The sequence below is a fragment of the Anolis carolinensis genome, chromosome 3 (genome assembly GCF_035594765.1).
Source record: "Anolis carolinensis isolate JA03-04 chromosome 3, rAnoCar3.1.pri, whole genome shotgun sequence".
Taxonomy (NCBI): Eukaryota; Metazoa; Chordata; class Lepidosauria; order Squamata; family Dactyloidae; genus Anolis; species Anolis carolinensis.
This window is the reverse complement of record NC_085843.1, coordinates 266,196,474-266,209,266: the sequence shown is the minus strand read 5'-3', so window position 1 is coordinate 266,209,266 and position 12,793 is coordinate 266,196,474. Positions and strand designations below refer to the sequence as shown.

The window sequence follows — 12,793 nt, the reverse complement described above, 5'->3', positions numbered from 1 at the left end:
GCAGCCAAAATAATTTCAGCTATTGTCCTAAAATGTATATATTTGTGTGAGAAATAGAAGTAGCAACAGTGAAAGCCATTGTAAACTGAATCCAAACCATGTAAAATTTGGTAACCTTTTGGAGTAGGATAGGATCTACCTTTGTTGCATCTTCAGATTGCAAGCATTCCCCACTACAATCTGAAATTCAGTTGCAGGTAATATGAGAAAGTTTATTTCCAGTGTTACATCTGGGTAGTCAGTTCATAGAACTGAGATATACCAGGCATGGAGCCAGTGGCCTGTAGCAAGAACAGCTGGTGTCCTTTTTATTTTAGCATTGGCTGGATGTTTACCCATTTAATGCATTTAGCTGTAGCATCTTTGTTGTGTTAAAATAGTTATACAACAAACCAGGCCATGTACAAATCAAACAATTTGATCCCAATAGCCCCCTGTTAGAGAAAATGTTCTTCAACTGAATATGAACTGCAAACCCAATTCCCTTTTATTTGAAGCCATCTAGCTTCTAAATGTAGTATTCATTAACAACTGTGCTACCAAAGAGAAAGCAAGGAGAAAGCCTGAAGTAAACATTTGCAGTCTTCCAATCTTTCCTCAGATGGCTGATCTTGACCTCTACTATGCTGGTAAACAATCTTCAGCCCCTACTAACTTCAACAAGAATTAGCTTTTGCTTGCCCGTTTTTCCTGGCTGGAAACTATGGAGAAAGACATCAAATTGCTCAAATCAACTCTACACTTTTAAGCCTTTTATTGCATTCCTCTTTCTGAGTGCTGTTAATTTTTTTCAACCACTTTAAGAGAAGCTAATGCATGTTTGTCTTGCTTGAAGAATTTGCTTTTGGATTTTACTGAGCATCGTATTGGAAAGAGTTATATCCAGAAAGAGAAATGAGCAGTTTTAAAGAAAACAAAAAAATCCTGTACTTCCTCCCACAGACCCCACCAACTTCCGTTTGATACGTTTATGTAAAGAACACAGGAAGCAGCCATAGATCAAGCTTTCCATATAGCCTAGGACCTCATCAGATGCAGCGAGAGAAGAGTCTTCTGCCCACTTCTCTCCACTGCCAGCACAGAGTCCCCAGAGCCCATTACATGATGCAGGTCTACATCTGCTGGGACAACGTGGGGCTCCATGTCGGCAGTCTTGCAACCGTAGAGCTCAGAGGAGTCAGGTATACACCTGACTCTTCGTTGAACAAGGCAACAGGAACCGAAGAAGCAGCAGAGACAGACGGGGAAATATCATGGGAAGGGAGAGGATGGCCCTGACAGTAGGGAACAGAGCGTGATGGTTCCCTCCGTTACCCCACGATTTCCCCTGCTATCCCTGCCATCTGATAAGATCCCTAGTTTGTTTATTCTATTCTGAAAATACGAAAACCTGCAGAAGACTGAAAATGCAAAACTCTGGTCTGACTGAACCTCTCAATTGGCTCAGTAAGACATTGAACCTCTGCCTTAGAATCAACTATAAAGAGTCATAAGGTTGAACAAAATGTTTCCCAAAACAACTGCATCATGAAGTTTAAAATATACATGTGTGGGAGAAAATGAAACTGGAAAATTAGCCCATCCAGGCTCTTTAATTTATATCTGTGTGTACACAACCATACCATATATGTTACTGCAACTAGGGATGAAAAGAATACTTGCTGCTTTTCCTCATCCTTGAAGAGAAGAGCATCTTGGCACAGCAAGCCACATCATTGGGGGGAAATTAGTGAAATGTCATGAGATCTCCCCCCCCCCCCCAATTCAAAACAATTTGCACAAAAATGACCTCTTTTAATGCATAAAATATTGTGTACTGCACAAAAACAACATTTTATACTAATACATTTTTTCACCCTTCTCAATCCCATCCTTTGAAAGGCTTTTGAAAAAACGGAACAATATTTCAGGCAGGAAATAAGCAAGCATTGATATTTTTAACTGCTACTCTCAACTCCACCCTTGAGAGATCTTCATTGCTAACTACATGATATCCTACTACAACCTGGAATACTCTCTGATAGCATTCGCTATGCTTGCTGAATTTATCCGGTGCAGATGGCTAAGAAATTCATGTTTCCTTTTTTCATATGAACTTACTAAAATTCAGAAGTCTCTCTTCATGAACTGGACAGAGAACTGACTTTGGGGAAAAGCAAATTGGACATACCATTCACTTCTGTAATGTTAGACCACGTGCACACAGTCCCTATGAATACACAAGATGACACATGTACCTTTTTTACCCAAGGAGCTTAGAAAAAAAACCTACTTTATAGAGTGCAATTTTTCCAGTTTAGCAACTCGCTCCTGACACACACAAAAAAAGTTTAACAACAGAGTAATTTACAAGTTTGCTAGTGTACATTCATGAAATCAGAAAACAGGCCTTATCACTGCAATCCCTCTGTCCCACTCTCATGTCTTTGTTGCTGTTGTGTACTATCAAGTCATTTTTTACTTATTTCAACAATAAGGCAAACCCATCACTGGGCTTTCTTGGCAATATTTCTTCAGAAGGGGTTTGACATGGCCTTCTTCTGTGGATGAAAGGGTATGACTTATCCAAGATCACCCAGTAGTTTTCCATGGGGATTTGAAGTGTCTTAGCTCAATTCCTAAACCAGTATAACACATTGTCTAGGTATATATAAATTTAGAATGTTCAGTAAATCCAGTGTGAATCAAGCATTCCTTGAACCAATATTTTTCCTTCACAGCAAAGGTGAAACGCCTCTTTCATCTTGAGAGCCAAAATCAATTTCAGAGAACCTCTGCAGGGGCTGTGTTTTAAAGATTGTTAAAAGGGTGCAATATACCAGGAGCTGTATGCTGTATTTCAGAAGAAAAACTGGCAAAACAATTTCTGGAATATTCCTTGCCTAAGAAAACCCTATGACAGTCATGGACTCTTCATAGGTCATTGGGCAATTTGAAGGCATGTACCCACACACATATCTTGCTACTGTAACGAAGCATTCAGAGAGACAATCCAGCTTTTTAGAAAGGGTAAAATGTACATAAGTTAGAAAAGTACTAAATGATGTTAGCATGTAGAAGTGGATGTGGCCTTTGGGGAATCTCGGCAGGCCAGACTGGGATATTAGGAGAGTTAGGAATGTTCCGTTACATTCAACCCGAGTCTGAGATCACAACTGTTTTATTGCAAACTTAAACTATTAGCAGTCTGCTTTCAGCCTCATGCCAACTATTTTGAAGCATCCCTCCCTCCCCACACCTCTTACAAAATTCAGTCCTCTTTCAGCAAGCTTTTACCAAGACACACTTTTATTCATTTTAACTAGATATGGGTACACCTATATAGAAATTTCTACCAAACCTTCTCCTCCATCAAAGAAAACCAATATAATATTCTTGCATATTTGAATAAGATATTAGCTTTCTTATTAAGCACTTCGGGCAATCCAAGTTATTATATTTGTTGCCTTTACTTTTACCTACAAGATTACATTTTCTCCCTGACCTCTTGGGCTCATTGATGGAACTGATGAGCCATGATTTTATTATGATAAGTGTGGTTTTCTTTTCCTGCCATTTTTTAAAAAGAAGTGCATATTGCTATATTTTAATTAATTTTTTGATAGGTTTCCATTTAAAGTTTTGAGGCTGTTGATATTTATTCTTACCTACTTTTCAAAGTACAGAGGTAATTCCATGCAAACCTACCAATCTTTGAAATAAAATAACTTTTCAAGAGAACAATTTTTACACTACTGATGTGCACAGGTAATTTCCCATGAGGAATCTAATACTTCTCTTTAATCCTTTAGAACACCCAATGGAACTCAGATTAATGGGATGAGATGGCCAGTCTTCACGATCGCTGAACAAAAATACTTAACATTAAGCACAAACTCTTCTAAGATTCGTGCAAAATTACGTGCGCAGCAGTGCCGGTTTTGGAATATATTTTTTCCCAAAGTCCTGGAGATGACAGGTAATTTGGTGGTAAATGTATGTATGTACAGTAAATTGGATAATACAAGGTCACTTTGCTGCTACTAAATTTTTATTTCAATTTCAAGGCTTTTGTGGGTACAAACTATTTGTGTAAAATTAGAAGTTCCTCCAAAAAGAAGCTCCTTCATTTAAAGAGTATGTTTCCAAATTAATTTGTTCTGAAAGAAAGAGAGAGTGTGTGTGTTTACATTCTTTCTTTGGTTTTATTGATATAAGATTTTTTATCCACTGAATGAGTGCAGTCTGTGAACAAGAGGCTTTGCATGAAACCTACAGGAGAAAATAGTTAAGATCTTATAGGGGTTTCATTTATATCAAAATCAAAACATGGGAAGGGGAGGATACTATTTATTGGAAAGCAAGACCTACTCAATTTGCAAAGATAGAATTCTGAAAAGCAATACAAACCACTTTCGTTTGCAGTACACACATCAGAAATTCACATAATGGAGAAAGGAAAGCAAGTGGGGAAAATGTCTCCATGAAAACAACATGGTGAGCTAATGACAGAACTAACATCTTTTCAGAATCTCTGTCCAAAATTTAAAATGAGTGAAAATGTTCACAATTAATGTAAAGTTTTCAGCACCAAAATGTTGTATATGATAGTTGGGGGAAAGAGTAATTATTGAGTAACAATATGCTTAAATGTATGCTTAAAATAAGTTTATTTCTGTATGAGAAAAAACTGGACTGACCCAAATATTCATAGTTCAGGACTTATTCTGTGCAAACTGCATGCTTATTTGCACAGGAAAATGTACATTCTGCACAAATATTCTGCATAGTAACAAAAAAATGCTGTTTCCTGTCCAAATATAACAAGTACAGCTTTGGGGTAAATAACAGGATGAAAATGGCTAAAAGCAATTATTCCTAAATGTTGATCCTCCAGGTACTTTGGACTGTATCCCCCAGAAGTCAAAGCCAGCTTGGCAGATGTTTTTTTTATTATTATTATTATTATTATTATTATTATTATTATTATTATTATTATTATTATTTTTCTTACCCACCTTTCCTTGTGGCTCTAGGCGGGTTACAGAATAATTAAAACACATAAACATTGTAAAATGCCACAAATACACATATTAAAATGTATTTCTATAAAAGATACATACTAAAATGTATTTCTATAAAATACGTATGAAAATGCACAAAACAGAGATTAAACAAAGGACACACATTTAAAATTCCTAGTCTTCTTCCATGCATGTATTTACTGTACGGAAAAAAATCTGGCCATGAGAGTTGTTTGTATTGTCATGGCTAATATCTTTAAGCAGGTATATTTCTTGTGATTTATGTTTTTGATTAAGTCGGATTACAGTGATGGAGCATGGAAGCAAACTGGACCATGGAACCAAATAATTATTGAAATCAATGGGGATTACAGTACAACCTGGCCATTTACAGAAAACCATTACACATAGTTTCACATATCCAGTAATTCAGAGATGAGAAATGAGAAATGTAGAGTTTGATCAAAGCTTCGGCATGCTTAAAATCATCCATTGAATGAATGGGATATAAAATTAGTTATAACAAATGGAACTCCCATTCAGTGAAGCCTTGATTCAATCTCTTCTTTCCATTACTGTAATTGTGGCTACTGCTCTTGTTATTTTACTCTCTTTCTTCAAGGAGCTCAAAATGCAAAGTTTCCATTCTTCAGGACAATGCTTTGGTGTAGGTTAAACTGGGGTGGAGACAATGTGGCCCTCAAAGTTTTGTTAGACTTCAATTCCCAGTGACACCACTTAACCTAGCCAATAGTTAGGAATGCTATAAGCACAGAGCAAGAGAAGGGATGGACCTTTCTTTGTCCTGTTTTAGGCATTATATTATTCTCACTCTAAAAATATTACATCAAAACCAGCTTAAATGACAGGCAACAGTTCTCTAGGATTTTTGGTAAGGATGCTTCCTAGTGCCTATTTATGGCTGCTGGAACCTTTTTTATGCAGAATATTTCTGCTGTTTATGGTTCAGTTCTCTTGTGTAGTATTCAATGAAATGACATTTGTCACATTGCTTAAGTTATAATCTGGATTGTCAGAATAGTAGATACCCCAAAGTTGGGTTTGGTTGCCTCTTGAAATAACTCTCTGTATAACACTTCCCAAGGGGAAAACAATGTGATATTCTTCCTTTGATGCATTGACCTGAGTTGATGTTTGAGAAACTTTATCATTTCTCACATCATGACATGCCATCATATGTAAGGACAGTGTGGGGATAAGTATAAAAAAACCAAACTAAACAAACAGAATACAGACCCAAAACACTATTGAATTTAGATCACTTTTTAGGAAAAAAGCAGAAATATCACAAAGCTAGTGAAACATTCTTTTTTATTATCATTAGGCATTCCTCAGAAAAAATATGACTAAAGACACCACCTGTCTGATGATGATACTAATAAGCAAATGTGTTGCATGTAATCAAGTGTTTTGCAATATAACTGGTAACAATAGATCAGCATTACACAATAAGCCAGATTTTCCATAAAGGGACTGAAATCTTTCAGAAAACATGTGCATACATTATGTTTTCATATATTATCAGACCTATGTACTTTCCAATTAGAATGGAATGCAGACTTTTATTTCTAGTCTGTGTCAGTTTCATATATTCTACTTAAATCTTTTCGATTTTTATGTTAATAATTGTGTTAATAATCAGCAGTGGATTCTTTTCCTGCATGAAAATAGGTTTTAAAGTCTAGGAAAATATTTACTGGATAAATTCTTGTTAAAGATAAATTGAAATGAGATGCTTCTTCATCTGAAAGGAAATTATTTGCACTAAACATTCACATTAGTCTGAGTTGAAATCTTACCAGGTCGATTCATCACAGCAATCGAATTCCTCAAGCATTCCTACTCTACACAGCCTTAATTCAATTTTTATTTTTGATCAGTATACATACTGATTATTGCATAAGTAAACTCAACTGATTCAGAGTGAATCCCAAAGTATCACAAAAATAGATAGGTTTTCTATGAATTTACAGTAGAAATGCCATCTGTTCCAATGTGAGATATGTGACATGGTCAGGGATGTGCTTGTTCACTAACTTACTTCTCAGAAGAAATAATAAATAATTTTAGTCATTTTCTGGCTACTAAAATGTCTAAAAATTGCATACCTTTTGAGGATTATTTACAAATCAGGATTCATTCTAAATTACAAAACAATCACAAGCAAAATTGGGTGTAAATTTTGTGAAGAATAAATTAATTGTGCAGAATACATTCCAAACTATACAGTACCAAAAGGTTTTTCTAGATATAACAGTACAGTGATGTCTTGAGAAATTCAATGTTCTTTGCCTAAGAAAGGGGGTGGACTTTCACAAAAGATAGCAACACTATGGGCCCCCAAAGATGTCATTTCATTGCTGCTGGTAGAATTGTACAGTCCTTTGTCTCTGTACCCACATAGTTAAAAAGGAGTGGTCTTTGCCTGCATTGTGATCCTTTCAGACCCACTAAACAGCAACAGAAACAACAAAACGTAGGCATCTGACTCCAACATTATCACTTTTCCTTCCTTCTCCTTTATGATTTTCTAACATCATTTGCCTGATGGAAGAGCTTGCATGAAGTGTTTTGTGTTTTTAGGTTGGCACTCTTGGTAATACCGTTTTGTGGATTTTGCTTTATTTTGCTAGATGGGAAACATGGTTAACTCTGAACATATCAAGATTTTTGTCAGTCAATTTTTCCTTGACTCATGGTTTCTTGACATGTGATAGCACTTTCGATGGGGTAATAGATGCATGAAATGTATTTTTGACTAAGGGTGCATGTACATGAGCCACTTACCATGGGACTGATCTGGAGTTGCAGTACTCAAAGGGCCACTTCCATTCTTAAATTGCTACCTTTACCTGTATCACATTTTCATTGCTGTAGCAGAGGACACGAAGTTCCAAAGAACTTCTGACCATCCCTAAGCAACGTTGTCAATGTAAGCAATGGTGCCTAGTGATAGACATGAGATCTTTGAAGTCCAAAGCCACAGCTACAGTGATAACAACATGATACAGATAAGGGCCACCCCATTTTCTTTGCACTGCAGAGCATGGGGAAAATTGAGTGGTGGTACAGATCCATTTGAACAGTGGGGCTGGTGGCCCGGCTTTTCACACTACAGCAAGTGTGGGGAAGCTCTGGTGCATCCCCCAGCTTTCCCTAATACAGAGCGCAAACACATAATTTTAACCCACGTTGTCAGCACTTAGGGGGCATAGTGTTCATATAGATGTGCCCTAATTTACACCTTAAAAATTCTATCTATAGTCAGGTTGGGATGATTTCCATGTCCTCAGTTTTGGCATACACTGATTCTGTCACATGCATTTACTCTATTTTGAACAAACAAAATCCATGCCTATATGTGTACAGACATGTAAATATGAGTAAACCACTTGTGTTCTACAAGGTTTTTGATTTTTATAGAAAATGTTGACTATGCGGAGTGTCAGATTTGTGTGTCTGGATGTGTAATCCTTTACACTTCCCTTTTCTCATACTTCCAAATTTAGGGTTCCTCACTGTCTTGCATGTTTGTTTGAAAGCTAAGTATTCATGTATTAAAACACAAAACAATTGTATGTGTTGTTGGGATAATTTCCACATACCTGATGCTATAGATGACTTGATAAAAATGAGAACAATTTTTGTAATAGTACATTGATTCTCTAGGGAGAATCAGATGTGATCCAACCCACTACAAGTTCTGTACTCATATGCATATGAATATAACAGATCCCGATTGACCACAATGATTTATTTAAAGTCATTAGCATCACAGTTTGCTATTCCAGAGACATATGTGAAAAAAAATTAAAAATATATAGATGCAGATCTAATATCAGAAAGATCTCTGATCATTCTCTAAGTCTAAGGTCATGTTATTCTCTTTAAATCATCATGGACACCAAATTTATCATCACCATTAACTAAGGGGAATTTTGCAGGTGCAATGCTGATGAGCATCTGGGTAAGAAAGAAGCATTTGTTTTTCTGAGCAAAGTAGGCAAATAATTTGTCATGTATTCTAAGTAAAATGTGGCCAATGTCCAGCTGTTATTATCTATTCTTCCAACTCCACAAGGTCATGTTGACAGTTGGCATCTTTTGGTATACAACCGAGTCAAAAATAAGTGATTTCAAAGGCTGCTGCTGCTAATTTTTTTAATGGAATAAAAAACATGAAAGAGATTAATCTGAAGGGAAAAAAACACCAGTTGAAATTTCAGACAAATAATCAAATAAGAGAGCGAGACCAGGATGCATATTAAGACCTTCTCCCAGTAGGCATTTGGGGAAGGATAAGGAGCAGGCTTTGGGGAGGTTGTGGATAGGATTGGGCGGGGGGCAAGAGAGACTGTGAGTTTTAAAGGCTATTTTAAACATACTTATTATATTTTAATCTGTTTTTTTTACCATACTGTACTATATAATTGTTTTGTAACTTTTGTATTACATTTTTTAAACTTGGTGTGTGGAATTGTTAGCTGCCATGAGTCCCCCTTGGGGTAGAGAAAGGCAGGATATAAATAAGGTAAATAAATAAATTGAGTCCTCACAGTGAGAAAGGCAGGGTATGAATAAAGTTAATAATCAGAAACAGAATCATAAAAATTCTAGCACAACTTGCTGTAATATGTAAGTGGATTTTCCACTTCATATTTTGCCATATTTCCATTTGGAGAGCTATAGAAAAAAGGGAGGATATTTAGCCATTAACCTAAAATCAAAGGTGACATGATATTATAAATTGAATCATAAAGTTGGAAGAAACCATGAGGGCAATCCAATCCAACCCTTTGGCATGTAGGAAAATGCAATTAAAGCACTAAACATTAAGGTTACCATCTAGCATACCACTGGTGGAGCAATAAACCCTGCCAGCATGACTGCACTGAATCTTCTGTTCACCAAAGAGGTGTTAAGCTGTTGTTAGAACAGCATTGGCTGATTTGGAATCTAGAGAGCTGCCTGGAAGCTTCCAGTATTACTCTCTGGACCAACAAGTGGTCATCTCAATTTATAGATGCTTGGCCTAAACAGAGAATAGAGAACCACTTGCACATTGTGGATGTCTCCAAACACAAATTTTGGAAATGTTCAACCACTTGGACATATAGAAGTTGCATGGCAACCATCATCATTGGATCCTAGCCCAAGATGAAAATCATCCAAGAGTCAGAGGGTGGATGGCCATCTGTCATGGATATTTGGATTGTGCTTTTCCTGCATGGCAGGGGGTTGTGCTAGATGGCCCATGTGGTCTCTTCCAACTATATTATTCAATGATGCTATGAAACTCTGTCACCATCATGCTGTATGTACATGTAGGAGGTTTAAAAAGTTAGCTTCTGTTCTCTGAATTGTGTGAATATTTTTGCATCAGTAAAAAGTTACTTCATACAGTATGTTTAGGATGGTTAGCCATACAAATGGCAGCTTGTGACATGAGACTTTTATGGCAATTATTTTGCTGCTTCCTTCTTCAGATCTTAGCCATGGCAAAATAGACTAAAATATTGTATGTCCATACTAAAATTAAAGGATGGCTTGCTATTGTTGTGGGTAAATAGATTATTTCTCACTGCTCTTGTAATCCTTTATGATTCTGTACTAAGCAAATAAATCATCAGTTTCTTGCCAATCCTTTGGGGTTTTTTTCCTTCTGGAAAACCTGTTGCTACATTTGGTGTGTTTTTCTGCAACTGATTTTTATGATTGATTGATTGATTGATTGATTGATAACTCCCAGAAATAAAAATTAGTACACTTCATTGCATCCTCTAGTTCGAAGTCTATATTTGTACCCTGGTTGACTAATTAATTGCCTTTCTCTCATGTGCTCTAAGCCACTTAGTAAATGTCAAACATAAAAGCTGTAAACACAGATCCAATATGAATACTGGCCTGAAAATAAAGAGTCCCACTGCTCCCATTTTAACTGGTTATCTCATGATCTAAAGATAAAATAATAATTTGCAATAAATCAAGTGACAAGAAGGAAGGCAAAATGTGCGGTGTATTTAGAGAAAAATGGCATTGGTAATCAGAATTATTTTTCAATTAATATACAAAGAGATTTAAATTTAGATTAATACCACCCATTTCATGTTTTACAGAAAATATTGATGAAGCAGAACAAGAGTGGAAGGCAGGAATCCTTCGCTGGAACAATTACATGATGGACTGGAAAAATCAATTTAATGAGTACACTAGTAAGAGGGAAAGCTGTTCAAGTCTCTAATTAAAAGTTTCAGCCTTTCTGGAACGCCTGTATTGTCAAAGATCAAGAAATACACAGAGATAAATAATGGAGCATATCCAGCAATAAGGCATGTTATGCGAGTTCAGTGACACATCACAAATATACAGGTCTTCCTGTTCTATTGCTATTTATACGACAAAAATATTATAACACATTTCTTACCCTTTGAAGCTTCAGGACATGCAAAATAGACTTGCAGAGCAATATTGGAAAACATCAAAGATCCAAAGGACCCATTGGGCTTGTGCCAACAGTCAAACAGTAATATCTTTGCACATTTCTCCACTTTTGGGGGGATCCTCAAAAATGAATCAATTAATTTTAATGAGAGGGAATTGGATAAAGATCTGATATAGATCACCTCCTGGTTGCATGGGTGAGGGAAGATATATGGGAATGAAGATATGCTGCTAGAGAGGGCTGTTAGGAGCTTGACAAGCTGTGGATCCTTTGAGTCTACTCCCTTTCTCAGTATATCTGAAAAATACCGCTCCACCTCTGATATTGAAATTGAGATGTCAGAGAAGCATAGGTAAAGAGATTTGTGCAGAAACTGGAAAAGGGATTCTGATTAAATAAATTTTACTTGTACACTACTCTGAAATGTCATGATTTTGTGTGGCATATAAATATTTTTGTAAATGAGTGAAATGTGATTGTCCTCAAGAGTAAATTCTTCCTCCTCTTTCATAGAGAGAAATCTATATATCTTAAACTGATTGTTATCACACCAGGGTTTTAAAGTGGGCAACCCCCCATTTCTGCTGTGTACAGAATTCTGGGAAATGTAGCTTGGAAAGGCAAAGAGCTCTGATGTTGAAAATTCAAAAGGTCCCATCCTAAATTTCATTTCCCAGAATTCTGCAGGTGGAAGAAAAGCAGGGCTACCCACTTTAAAGTTCTGATATGATAATGTGGTGGGATACTGTGATGGGAATCACAAGATCGCAAGCCCAGGATTACATACAGTATGGGCCAAAAGTCACAAAGGGATTTCAATTTATAATAATTCCTTTATTTTTATGTTTTTAATTTGCAATATCATAGCATTATACACAATATATAGAAGAAAAGTACATTATATTAGATTACATGGAAAAACTTTTCCTTTTTTTTAAAAAAAAAAACCATATTAAAATATCAGTTGCTTTTATTACTTACTATATGTACCTCCTTAGCTGGATAAATTAAGTAAATTTCAATTCAAGTAAAAAAAAATCATAATATTTTAACAAACATCACATCTTTCCTTAAGCACATGGCATCAATGCAACTATTCTAGAACACTGCTGAAGCAAGCTCAATCAGATTAGATCTCCAATGATAATGTCACAGCATTATAACCCTGCTTCAGCTATAATTTAGCTGTTGGAAACATCCAAAACCAGACCAACAAGAAAGAAAAAAAGATGTAATTTCCTTATTTTATCAAAGAGGTTTTGACAGTTGCTATGTATGAGTGTCTTTTTAAAAAAAAATAAAAAAGAACAATTGGGAATTATTGGGA

At 36.0% G+C, this 12,793-nt stretch overlaps 1 protein-coding gene across 2 annotated transcripts in view; it reads left to right on the top strand.

Annotated features, from left to right (window-relative positions):
- The window catches only part of bche (butyrylcholinesterase), a 53,257-nt gene extending 41,375 nt beyond the window's left edge, over window positions 1-11,882 (top strand). The window contains exons 3-4 of one of the 2 annotated variants that reach the window (XM_003218163.4): window positions 3,792-3,958; window positions 11,141-11,882. In XM_003218163.4, coding sequence (XP_003218211.2) covers window positions 3,792-3,958; window positions 11,141-11,265 — 292 coding nt within the window. In that variant the 3' untranslated portion in view covers window positions 11,266-11,882. The remainder of the gene's footprint in view (window positions 1-3,791; window positions 3,959-11,140) is intronic. The other variant, XM_062976735.1, reaches the window with a different exon arrangement.
- Window positions 11,883-12,793: the final 911 nt, after the last annotated feature.